Below are 13,812 nucleotides of genomic sequence, written 5' to 3'. Positions count from 1 at the left end.
ACAGCACTTGTGACACATCTTCCTACCTACCTGGTTCTATTGCTCCCCATTTCCTCTTCAGGGGGGAGAAAAACTCCTCCAAAGCAGGTTTGGAGTGGGCTGTCCCTTTAGACCTCCGTCCAGGATAAGACAGGGGCGCGACTCGCCTTGGACTTTGCTCCACCCCGACATACGATTTGGCTCATCAAAGAGGGGGGAGCGCACCGTCTTCGGGATCAGCATCAGTAGCAGGCGAAGGCAAATGGGGAGACCGTTCAGCGGACAATAGCCGAATCTACAGAGTCGCCGCTGGCAGCACTCATCAGTGATGGGTCCACCTCCTGTCCACCTCCTAGGAAGCCGGTGTCCGCTTCTTATCAGCACCTAGTTGGAGATGCTCCAATAATGCCTCCTTCAACAGGGGACCAGCCATATCCAGTGAGGGCCAGACCTTCAAAATATCAGAGAAAGATCAGGCGCTCCCCGAGGGTAAGGGCAGAACTGCTTCTCCTGAGGAAGCACTTCTGTCCCTCGATTCCTGAGGTTAACCTGGAGTTAACTGGTCTCCGCATCTACTTGACCGTTCCTCAGTGGAGACCGATTGAGGAGGAGCTTCGGGAAGAGATCGGGAGGGAGGGTCAATGAAGAAGTCTGACGTTTCTTCGATTTCGAGGAACACCTTGAAGGTGAAGAATCTCGATTAGACTTATTCTTGCGCCTAAGCCCAAACCTCTCCCACTGGGAAGTAGACCACTCCCGACACTGAGAGCAGGTGTTGTCCTAGTCACAACGCCGGTCTCTACATAGCGGACACAGGTGTTATGGGTCCATATCTATGGAGGACATAAAGGTACTGCAGGTGCAGACCCCCGGTCCAGGACAGGTACACATGAGGCCCGTCAGGATGTCACAAGCAATCTCATAAGAGAAAGAAAAATAATTAGTTATCAGTTAATGGCAAATAATAAAAAAAGTAAGAGAGAAGGAGAGCTGCAACGTCCGTTATCCACTGAGCCAAAATCAAAGTGGATGCTCAGCCCAGGTGTGAGAGTGAGCGGGGTAGTCGGCTACCACCCACCTCTCCCGCTAATTAGCAAGTTGGGTGGTTATCCCTCGTGAGTCTTATGGCTTGTCTTTCTGCTTCGCTGAAAGTAATACTGCACCCCTATAAATAGCGACAGTTTGTATAAAGTAACGGAACAAATCTTGTTGTACAGGCTGTGCACTAAGTGTAAGGGGTAGTTTAGCCAGTGATTAGCATTCTGTAAGCATTGTAAACATTGTAAGCGATGTGCAGTAAGAGCAACTGGAGGTGTATGAAACGATGTTAGCCTTCTGGAAGCATTGTATACACTGTAGAGACTATGCAGTGAATGCAAGTCAAGATGTAGTTAGTGATTTTAGTCTTGAGGAAGCATTGTAAACATTACAGTATACAGGCTGTCTGAGAAATGATCTGGCAGTGATTTTAGCATTCTGGAAGCATTCTAAACATTGTTGCAGATGTTCATAGAGTGCAAGAAGTGGTTTAGCTAGTGATTTTAGCCCTCACGAACTGTTCTAAACATTGTAGTGGCTGTTCAGCAAGTTCAAATGGTGTTGTACCCAGTGATTTTAGCCTTCTGGAAGCCTAAACGTTGTAGAGTTTGTGCAATAACTGCATGTGGTGTCGTAGCCAGTAATTTTAGTCTTCTGGAAGTGTTATATACATTGTAGAGGCTGTCTGCGGCAAGAACTACCAGTGATTTGAGACTTCTGGAAACGTTGCAAACGTCGTAGAAGCTGTGCAGAAATTTTAGCCTTCTGGCAGCTTTGTAAATGTTGTAGAGACTGTGCAGTTAGTGAATGTGGTATAGTTGCCAGTGATTTTATCCTTCTGAAAGCATTGTAAATGTTGTAGAAGCTGTCTGAGGAAAAACTTGCCACTGATTCAAGCCGGTTACCCGACTCCTCCCACTAATTAGCGAGTTGGGTGGTTATCCCTCGCTAAAAGTCTTGCGGCTCGTCTTTCAGTTTCGCCGACAGTAATACCCCTACAAATAGCGAAGGTTTGTATAGATTAACAGGACAAATTTATGTTCACTCCCTGTTTGAACACTTAATTTCTACTTTATCACTCCAATCACTAGGGCTGGCTTGGTCTGAACTTCTCGCTGGTTTACTACCTTCTTTCCTCTTATGTTTAAAAATCCCTATCATGAATACTTTTAGAAACTAATTTGATATATTCCACCATATTTCTGCCTGGAAAATTCACACATTCTAAGAATCTATGCTTCAAACCACAAATTACAATTCAAACAAATCTTAGAATCAGCCCAAGACATTACTGGACTTATTTAGATAAATCTAATAAACAAAAAGACTAAATAACACTCAAATATACAGTACCAATCATGTTGACAGCGGTCAGTATGTCTATATACTATGATATCGATAACAAATACAATTGCTTACCATAGAGTGCCAAACATGGCATTACCATATCAACAAATACTAAGAGGGTAGGCAATCTGAATGAGGAAAGAGATAACTATTTTAATTTTTTAATGTAAGAAGTCAGAAAGGGTAAGCTTCAGCAAGGAAACACAGTGAACCCCAGGTAAAATTCACTGATATCATTTATATAATCTACTGATCAGCACCACACTTTTAGTGGTTTGGGGTCATAATGATTTCCACTATTGATTCAAGATAATGAAGGTATTTGAAATGGTAGTTAAACTCAGGTGTACAGCCATTTGAGCAAAGCAGAATGCAAAAAAGGGATTCATGTGACTATGTGGCAAAGTGGTCATTGTTATTTTAATATCCCTATTACAGTACTAGACAAACTACAACCTTGGCTGGAAAAGAAGAATGATACAAGCCCAAGAGCTTCAACAGGAAAAGCAACCAGTGAGAAAAGGAAATTAAGAAATAGCAAATGAACTATACATAAGTAGTGAACGAAAAATATAAAATATTTCATGATCAGCAATAGTGTTATAATAGCTCAATTTTATATAAACTATAGAATGAGACTTATGTCCACATGCATAACAAAATAGAATTTACAAATAATAGAACTTTTGAAGTTCCACAAATTACACCACCAGATTGAGGATGAGAAGTTCTCACTTCAAGGTAATGGTTATATGAATTTTCAGTTGAGTATTGATATAAGTGATATTGTTTTTAAAATTGTTTTTATATCTATCACTATGGCATCCTTCAAGACCAACTTTCTGAACTCCTCTGCTTTCATATCATTCAAAAAGGATTTATGTTTACTTGCTATATTACATGTCAATATAGGACTCCTTACATTGCATAAAGTAGGAGGCAGATGTTATAGCTCGGGTTTACTTGTCCAACATTTGTCCCTCAAAGTGACTCCATTTTCACATGTAAAGCCCATTTCTAGTTCTCAAACAAACAATTCTGGGATTTCTCGCAGCTCAATTTTTTTCACCTATCTTTTATCACAGCTAGATGGTCAAATTACAATATGAAAGACCCAATTAGCTGTGAAACACCTGGGGATCTGATGAACACATGCACATACCTACCTACATGTGCCTACTAGTTAACCTTTTTTCTTTTAAGGAATCAGCTGTCCAAGCAATTTCCTGACAATGAAATGGGTTATAATAAATATCAGAATTGTAAGAAAATTAACATTAAAATTTAAGAAATTTCATGTTTTGATATACTTTAAAACCTTAGCTTACCTTCTGTAATACACCCTCCCTAATAAGCTGTCTTCCAGGTGCAATGATATTAGGTTGCCCATTCTTCATGGCCTCTTGCAGTTTAAACATTCGTTGTACACACTCAGCCTTCTTTAAGCTTTCTTCTATGTGACCAGCAACCTTTACTATAGCTTCACTCGCTTCTACGAAAAGAATAAATGTGTAATAATGAGTACTTCAAGCGAGTTCATAGATAGTACTAACATATATACCAACACTGCAAGTAAAAGAAGGGATTTGTTTTGCTTAATGAATGGATGGATCAGTGAAATAACCAGATTTTTAATAATAAAATTGTTATTACTATACTCACTTCATGTCCAAATTGCTTCTTCTCTAGAAGCTTGATTTATCGACAATTATCTTTAAAAAAAATTTAATTTCGCATTTTCTTTCCTTTCAACACACAAACACCTCTAGTAAAGTAATGAGACACTCTAGCAATTAATGGAAAGAATAGAACCAGTGAGGTGCTAGAGGCTCTATATCATTTCAGTCTCAAGGTCAAAATTATTCCTTGTCCTTTTCACATCACACGTCAGGGGTTGAGCATATATATGAACATCAAGTGAGTATAAAAATTACAAATATCACAAATTTTAAGTAATTTAAGTATTTTTCCTAACATACTTACCGAGAACTACTTTCTTAGGAGTTACCTGGAATCTCCTCTCAACCGACCAGAGTTTTGTGTAGTCTACCCTACCTCCGTTTTCTATGGAGGACTAACCCAGGAGTAAGGAAAACGTGCCCTGAGGGTAGACCTGAGCTAGGTCGGCGTTAGCTTGGGTCTCTCTCGTCAGTAAATTCCTAGGATGGTGCAAAAAGGCTCTTCAAGGGCAGAAAGGCACTCGGGGAAGGTAGGGAGGGCCATTACCCGAAAGTAGTTCTCGGTAAGTATATTAGGAAAAATACAAATTACTTAAAATTTGTGATTTGTTCCAACACAGAGACTTACCTCGAACTACTTTCTTAGGAGACTTACACTTTAGGAGGTGGGAGTGTCTTCCTGACCTTCAGACCCAGCTAAGCGGACGTCAAGTAACCTAGATATGAACTAGGTTATATAAAACAAACCGGAAAACGAAGGGTAGGGCAAACTACACAAAGAGTCCAGTGACGAAGCTGCAGAGACGTGTCTTCATTGGTTATATATGTGTGGTTATCTCCGATCAGGGATAGGAAAACGGGGATTAGGGTGAAAAGGAACGAACCTGTGTCTCCTGGTTTTGCTATCCACGATTGTACCTGGGGCTTCACCGTTAAATCGCTTGGAGCGCGGAGATGACTGTCCCAATAGAAAACCCGTCCAAAGACCTCCTCGAGTAATCCTTGAGATAATGGGCAGTGAAGGTCGACTGGTTCGACCAGGTGCCCGCCCGAAGGATCTGGCCCACTGCCATGTTCTTCTCAAAGGCTAAAGAAGTGCTTAGTCCTCTAATGTCATGTGGCCTATGAGTACCTGGCAGGGTCAGTCCCTCCTCATTATAGGCCCTGGCAATAACTTGTCTCAACCAATAGGAGATGGTATTCTTCGATACCTGCTTCTTCGTAACACCCCTAGATGTGCAGTCCTCTCAAGGTACTTCCTAATGGCACGGACGGGGCACAACTTCAAATCCTCTGGATTCCCTGTCTTAGGAATGGCTGGCATTGAGAATCCCTCGAACTTTGGATCCCAGACTGCTGGATTCTGAGTTTTTGCCACGAAAGCAAGGACGAACTTGAGGGAGATTTCTCTCCACCCCTTCGAATGAGAGACGTCGTAAGACAGCCCATGGATCTCTCCTACTCTCCTCGTAGAGGCCAAGGCCAACAAAAAGACCGTCTTGAGAGTGAGATCCCTGTCTACTATATCCTTCAGTGGTTCGAACGGGGGTCTACTTAACATTTTCAGAACCCTTGCCAAGTCCCACTGAGGCACCCTAGCGGTTTGAGGAGGGCAGGCTTGTTCAAAGCTCCTGATAAGCATAGAGATGTGTCTAGAGGAGCCCAGGTCGATGCCCTTCAGAAGGAAGACTTGACCCAAGGCTGCACGTACCCCTTTTATAGCTGGAATTGACATCCCCACTTCGTCTCTGAGATGTACTAGAAAATCTGCGATAACTGGGACCAAAGCTTTGAGGGGCTTGGTGTTCTTTGAAACACACCACTTCGTAAAAGCGGCCCATTTTGCTTGGTAGACCGCTGCCGAAGATCGTCTCAGATAACGCGACATCTTTTCTGCAGTTCTTGACGAATATCCTTCCTTCCTCAGGAGTCGCTCGATAGTCTCCAGGCGTGAAGGCGTAGAGACTGCGGGTTGTCGTGGAACCTGAGAAAGTGTGGCTGTTGTAGAAGATCTGGCCTGTCGGGAGGCGGCCACGGAGGAAGACATGCCAGGTCTTTTAGATCCGCGAACCACTCCCTCTCCGGCCACCAGGGCGCTACCAAAGTCATCCTTAAGTTTCGGACAGCCCTTACTCTGTTGAGCACTTGCCTGATCAACGTGAAGGGGGGAAAAGCGTACACGTCGAGGTTGTCCCATTTGTGCTGAAAGGCATCTTCCAAGGCCGCCTTTGGATCTGGGACAGGAGAACAAAACACTGGGAGTTGTGCATTCAGCCTGGTTGCAAAGAGGTCCATCACTGGGGACCCCCATCTTTGAATGATGAGCCTGGCTACTTCTGGGAGGAGGGACCACTCTGTTCCCACTATCTGTCCCATCCTGCTGAGACCGTCGGCTAGGACGTTCTTCTTTCCTGGGATGAACCTTGCCGAAATTACTATCTGGTTCGACTCTGCCCAATCCAGGATCTCTAGAGCGAGATCGCACAACTCCTTTGACTTGAACCTCCTTGTTTCTTTATGTACGCGACTACTGTGGCGTTGTCGCACATCAACGCCACCGTGTTTCCCCTTAGAAGTTCGATGAACTGCAGGCAAGCTTTTTGGACCGCCTTCAACTCCAGGACATTGATGTGTAGTCCTTTCTCCACGTCCGTCCAGGTTCCTCTCGCCGTCTCGTTGAGGAGATGTGCTCCCCACCCCTCGTTGGAGGCGTCTGTGAATAGGAGCATCTCGGGAGGCTCGGTCGCGAAGGGCATCCCCTTGAGCGTATTCGACCGGCACTGCCACCACTCCAGGGAGAGTATTGTGTCTGTCAGAACTGGGATTAATTTTTGGGGTGAGTCCAGTTGGTTCCAGCAACCCTTCAGGTTCCATTGGATGTTCCTGAGCCTGAGCCTCCCTTGGGGAACTAGTTTCTCTAATGACACCAGATGACCTATTAGCCTTTGCCAGTCCTTGGCTCTCCTGGGCTGGCCCGAAAGGAAAGGCAGAAGGATCTTTAATAGGTTTTCACGCGGTCCTCTGTCGGAAAGGCCTTCACTAGTCGGGAGTCCAGTGTCATCCCCAAGTAGGTCATCCTGGTGGAGGGCGACAGGTTTGATTTTTCTGGGTTGATCATGATACCCAGATCCTTGCAAAATTGAAGCAGCTTTACACCTTGCTCCCTCAAAACGTCTTCCGAGGAGGAAAGGAGCAACCAGCCGTCCAGGTACCGGATGAGGCGAATACCCCGCTCGTGAGCCCACACCGAAACTGTCGTGAAGACTCTCGTGAATACCTGGGGAGCTGTTGACAAACCGAAGCAGAGGGTCTTGAATTGCAAGATCTGGGCACCCCACTTCACCCGGAGAAACTTTCTGCTTGAGGGGTGGACCGGGATTTGAAAGTATGCGTCCTTGAGATCTATGGTCATCATGTAGTCTTTTTCCCTCAAGGACTGCAAGACCGACTTCGGAGTGTCCATTTTGAAGTCCGTCTTGCAAACCAACTTGTTGAGAGCTGACAGGTCTATCACCGGTCTCCATCCCCCTGTCGCCTTTTCTACCAGAAATAGTCGGCTGTAGAAACCTGGCCCCGGATGTAGGACCTCTTCCATGGCACCCTTCTCCAACATTGTGGACACTTCTTCCTGAAGGGCCGCCCTCTTCAATGGGTCCTTGGGTGCCAGCCACTCCATCAGGCTGGCCGGAATCAAAGGTGGAGGTTCCGTTAAGAACGGGAGTCTGTACTCTTCTTTCAGTACGGATACTGTCCAGGGCTCCGCTCCGTGAGCCCTCCATGCTTGCCAATATCGTCTGAGGTATCCCCCAACCTGAGGCTTGGGCAGGAGTAGGGGGCCTCCCACTCTATCTCCTCCTCGAGGAGCGGCCTGAACGTCCTCTCCTGGAAGCTGAATAAGCCGTCCTAAGAGAGGCAGACACCGCTGGAGCTCCTCTACGGGGGGGCTGTGGTGCTGGAGCCCAAGAGGAAGAAGGGGCGTCTCTCCTCGTCAGGCTAGGAGAGGCATGAGAAGTAGTGGGCCCATCTGATGTTGACCTCTTGTAGGAGGGCCTCCTTACGGGTTGAGGCCTGGGTGTGCTCACCTCCTTCCGTTTTGCGACCTTCTCCATTAGCTCCTCCAGCTGTTTTAACGGGAACAAGGAGTCACCCCACACAGGAAGGCTCCTCAAAGCCCCCGCCTCTCTGTCCGGAATCTTCCGGGAAAGCTTCGCCAAGATAGTATCCCGTTTCCAAAGTACCTAGTTCGCTGAAAGGGCAAGGGACTGGTATGTCAAGAACTTCAAAGTCTTGGCCCCGGAGATGATAAGCTCCTTCAGTAGGTTTTGTTGCTCCGGGTCCGTCAAGTCATAGGTGGCCTGCACCCCTACCAGCGTGGAGGTCCACCAGTCCAACCAAGAGGCGACGTGTACTAAGTCTTTTGACATTTCTTCCATCATCGCCGCCTCCGACTGCGAAAAGCAAATCGGGGCCGACGAGGCCCTGTGTTCTGGGGCACCCTGTCCCAGAACTTCTAGGGAAGGCTCTATCTTGCAGGCTCCCGGTCGCTGCCCTTCTGGAACATAAAACTTACTTTGGGACCTGAGTCCCTGTAGTAACTTTGAGGAGCTCTGTGACTTGGGAGCCTCGGCATTGCCTGCCACAATCTTATCCACGTGAGCCCGTCCCAGGACTAGATCTCTGGCCACAGGCAGGGCCAGGGAGGTTTTCTGCTGCACGGGTGCCTCCATCAACCGACTCAGGCTGGCCCTCCAGAAGTCCTCGTCGGCTGGAACTGGTTCCTCAATACGATGATGCCTGCGTATCAGGCCTATCACTCTTCGATACGCCGAGTCCTCGGTCAGGGAACCTTCCCTGCCGTCGGCAACACCTTCTGTCTGATCCCGAGGAGCCGGGTCACCGGGCACTCCCATTGGGCGCTGCGGCTCTGGATTAACCGGCACCCCCCTGCGGTGGTAGCGGTCTGCTCCGATGGAAACCTCCGCACTAGGGCCGGGTGTCGGGACGGGAATCGCCGTGTCGGCGAGAACTACCGTCCGCAGAATATCCTTGGAGGACGAGGACGCGGTTTCCGTGGGCCGACCCGACGGAGGAAACCGTTCCTGTGAGTCCAAAGGCCGAGTCAGCTGTGCCGACCCGACCAGGCTGCCCCCGCTGGGCGGGTTGAGCCGGAAGCTTCGCGGTCTTACGCCTGCCTGAAGAGGCCTTCTCGCATTGCTCCCTGCGAGAGTCATACTTGCGGCTGGTCGAGGGCCTTCGTGGCGAATAATCCCTAGACCGTCGGCTAGGGGAACGTTGAAAATCGCTCCTGCGGGGAACGAAGACCCATTCACCATCGGGGGACCTACTCTTCCTGTACTTCCTCCGCGGTGACCTGGATCGTTTCCTACTGTATCTCGAGTGGGACCTTGAGCGGGAATGCCTGCTCCTGGACCGCTCCCTCAGCCGTCGGCGCCTCCTCCTTGCTTCACCTTCTGAAGAGACCGAAGAACCTCCCTCCGAAGAACCCGACGATACTGTACAACCCGAACGACGGACGGGAGCGGGGGCCACGGAGGTCTTCGCGACCTGTTGAGTTCCAGAGGTCAAGGGTTGTAGAAAAGAATCCGGAACCGCCGTCAGAGGAGCTGGAAAGGAGGTCGGTCGCACTACACTTGGGAACCAGGTATCCAGGCCCTCTTCCATCCGCAACGGGGACCTACCTGGCGTTTTAGGGAGCCTCCACTCGAAGGGCTCACCTACCGTAGAGTCTAATTTCTCCTGGACGCTACCAGTCGCTGAAGTACCTGAAACACAGGCCCAAGAAGCGGGCGAAGAGACAGGTACAGCGTTACTACTCCACATGGGGTCGTCGGAGGAGACGTGCCCCCCAATCCCAATGGCAGAGTCTCCAGAACCCCCAGACACAGCACTATCAGGCTCCCCACTAGCCTGAGAAGGCCCAGCAACCCCCACATCATATAAATTAGACTCCTGGGGAAGAGCCCTCGGCACTTTCCCCGCAACGGACTTACCTCGTCCCCTACCCTGGGTAGGGGAAGAAGAGACGGAAGCCCCGTCGGACCGTCCACCTGGCGACGGTAACGGCGAAGAGATGCTCGACTTCCTGGGAGATCGTTTCGATGATTTCTTCTTTTTCGTGCCATAACGCACCCACTGGATCTCATTCCAGTTAACACACTCATCGCACGTATCCGACGACGAACACACTCTGCCTCTACAGGAAGAGCAAAGGGAATGAGGGTCCACTTCTGGCTTGGAAAGGAACGCTCCACATGACTTTCCGGCTCTAGGCCCAGGACAACGGCGGATCTGCTCCATCGCAACACAACCACAAGACACAGGCACGAAGGGAATAAACAAGGAATTCACTTGGGAAACACAAGGGAAGGGAGTGAACACGCGAGAGCACAAGGGAAAAGCACAGAGATACCACGCGGTAACCACGTGGGACACACGAGTCGGGACACAAAGGGTCGTAAGAGAATGAGAGCGGCGTGATGGTATCACGACGCGACCAGAGAACTTACTGACGAGCGAGACCCAAGCTAACGCCGACCTAGCTCAGGTCTACCCTCAGGGCACGTTCTCCTTACTCCTGGGTTAGTCCTCCATAGAAAACGGAGGTAGGGTAGACTACACAAAACTCTGGTCGGTTGAGAGGAGATTCCAGGTAACTCCTAAGAAAGTAGTTCTCGGTAAGTCTCTGTGTTGGAACAATATATTATTAAGATTACATTTATTTCTATGAACAATGCCTGATGTTCATATTGCTGACTCTCACACTATGATGGAGGTGAGACACCTGTTAAGAAAAGAGATTGGTCATTTACAAAATCAAAACAGTACAGGATAAAACAATTAAAATATTCTACACTCAATTGGTCTAGATTAATAACAAAACACTTTAAAATTACAAATTTGAAAGTAATTTGTATATTTCCTAACGATACAAACCTGTAGCTATTTATAGGGATTATCTTTCAGTGAAGCTGGAAGACTAGCCATTACAATTTTTAGGCGAGGGGGCAACTACTCAGCCCGCTAGTTGTAAGGGGTAGTGAGGGGTAGTGGGGGTTGCCAGCTACCCTTCTCACTCACACACCAGTGTATCTGAGCCACTTTTGATTGCAGGCAGGACTTATTAGGGGGACAGATGATGGCAGAACAATTTGTATAAATAGCTACAGGTTTGTATCATTAGGAAAAATACAAATTACTTTCAAATTTGTCACTTGTTCCAGCACTAATACAAACCTAATGCTATTTATAGGGATGACTCACCTATTAGGAGGGTGGAAGTCGACCACTGGCTTGGCCTTTGGCCCAGGGTTTTCTCGTACAGGCTTAGCACATAACTGAGAGAAACCTTAACACCTTGCTAAAACCTCATGCAATGCACAGATAGCGGCCTGTACATCCTATTTGGGTATGATAATGGCAATGTGAGTGTCTCAGTAAGATCCTTCCATAGATAAATTGGAATTTTAGCATCAAACATAGAAGTTTCCCAATACCCTCGCAGGGAGTATCGGGGAAGTAAACAAGTATTGATTCTATGCTAGGTTACAAGGGGAAATAGTTATTACCCGCAGATAGGCGAGGCCAACTTGCAGAGGTCCCATGATGCGGTTCCCCAAGAGAGGGGAAGATGAAAGAAAGAAAGAGCTAGTCATTCTTAAACATTCATCACATACTAATCCCGGATAACCTATGCCGTCAACCATCTGCTACTTGTCCATCAAGGAGCCTGAGGCATACTAAACCAGATTATGCGCAGCCACCACAGGACCAATGGAGAACGTCTCTAATTTCCTGAGGATCATGTCTTCTAGGCAGTGGGCGGTGAAGGTGGTGAAGGTCGTCTGACGCTTCCACACACCCACCTGTAGTACCTACGTAACAGAATAGTTACGTTTAAATGCCAGGAACGTACTTATGCCCTGACATCATGAGCTCTAGGTCGACGAGGAGGAGGAGGATCGGGATTCACTGCATGGTCAATGGCTCTGCGAATTCATGCTTAGATAGTAACCTTTGTGACTCTTCTCTTGATCTTTCCCGTGCTGACAAAGAGTGCTGACACTCAGGGCGAGCTACTGCAGTGCATTTAAGGTAATACCTAAAACTCCTCACTGGGCAGAGTAACAGTTGATCTGGGTCATCAATTAGAGAACGTAGGCTCCCAATCTGGAAGGGCCCAAATGAAGGATCCCCTACTCCCGGATTTTGAGTCTTAGCAATAAACTTGAGGATGAAGCTGAGTGTTATCTCCCACCCATCCCCATGAATAGGCGATGTCGTAGGATAGACCATGAAGTTTACAGAGTCTGATGGCCAAAGCCAAAGCGAGCAGGAAAACCGTCTTCAAAGTGAGGTAGCGATCTGCTACCTGGCATAATGCTTCGTAAGGAGCTCCTTTTAGGGACTAAAGGACCCAAACCACATTCCAAGGAGCTCTTGCGACTGGGGTCAAGTAAGATCATGATTTTATATGAGGAAATAAAGCTCCAACGAAGAGGAAACATCAACTCCTTTCTGTCTAAAGGCAAGGCTCAAAGTTGAGCAATAGCCTTTCACCACCAAGACCGAGAGAAGCTTTTCCTCCCAAAGGTATACAAGGAACTCTGCTATTGCTGGAATAGTGGTATCGAGGAGAGAGAGACCTCTTCCATTTCACCCACTACTGAAGACAGTCCACTATGCCTGGTAGACTGAAGCTGAGGATCTTCGCAGGTATCCAGACATCCTTCTTACAACCTGTTGCGAAAAGCCTCTCTGAGAGAGGAGATGCTTGATAGTCTCCAGGCATGAAGACAAAGAGAACCTACTGCTTATTGGAAGATGCTCATGTGTGGCTGTTTGAGTAGATTGTGTTGTGGAGTGAGTACTCTCTTGCCGACAGGGACACTGAATTGTCTTTTGTCCATTTTAACATCTCTACTGCTAGATGGCATAGGAGCTGCAAAAAGGTACCGCCTTGTTTCTTTACATAAGCCACTACTGTGGTGTTTTCGCTCATCAGCACCACAGATTGACCCACCAGAAACTGTTGGAACTGTTGTAGGGCTAGAAAGCCTACCTTTATCTCTAAGAGATTTATGTGCTGGTACCTTTCGGACTCGGACCATAGCCCTGAGGCTGTGTTCTGCAGCATGTGGGCACCACACCTTTCTTTTGGTGCGTCTGTATAGAGCATCAATTCCGGGGGAAGGGTGAAAAGGTCTGTCCCTCTGAAGAGGTTCTCGTCTGTCACCCACCACTGAAGGTCTGTCAGCTACTTTGGTCCCGTAGGAACCAGTGTATCCAGGGAGTCGGTGTGCTGACTCCACCTGGAGTTCAGCCATCACTGGAGAGATCAAATTCTGAGGTGGCTGTTGGGCACTAGATGAACCAGGGATGCCAGGTGACCTAAGAGATACAACCACTCCTGTGCTGAAGCTTTTCTCATCTGAGGAATGGGCTTGTTACTTTCCTCAGCCTGTGTACTCTGTTACCTGATGGAAAGACTTTCCGTAGCTCGGTGTCTATGATCATACTGAGATATACCAGTCTCTGAAAGGGGAGCAGGGATGAATTCTCAAGATTCGTCCCTTTCAGAGACTGAAGAAATCTGGAGAGCAGTCGAGGACCTCCTGAAGAGCGCCCTTCTCCAACATGGTTTGGACTTCGGCCCGGAGGGCTACCTCCTTTGCGGGTCCCTTCATGTAGGAGCACGATGGGACTGGATCCGAAGTAAGTAGAGGGAGAGATTGAGTGAACGGGAAGCGAT

At 47.7% G+C, this 13,812-nt stretch overlaps 1 protein-coding gene across 1 annotated transcript in view; it reads right to left on the bottom strand.

The window, feature by feature from the left end:
* The window catches only part of LOC137653907 (rho guanine nucleotide exchange factor 39-like), a 157,736-nt gene that overhangs the window by 27,109 nt on the left and 116,815 nt on the right, over positions 1–13,812 (bottom strand). The window contains exon 5 of the mRNA XM_068387538.1: positions 3,693–3,856. Coding sequence (XP_068243639.1) covers positions 3,693–3,856 — 164 coding nt within the window. The remainder of the gene's footprint in view (positions 1–3,692; positions 3,857–13,812) is intronic.

The sequence above is a fragment of the Palaemon carinicauda genome, chromosome 1 (assembly GCF_036898095.1).
Source record: "Palaemon carinicauda isolate YSFRI2023 chromosome 1, ASM3689809v2, whole genome shotgun sequence".
Lineage (NCBI taxonomy): Eukaryota > Metazoa > Arthropoda > Malacostraca > Decapoda > Palaemonidae > Palaemon > Palaemon carinicauda.
Note: the sequence above shows the minus strand (reverse complement) of the source record. Positions and strands in the feature narration are given on the sequence as shown.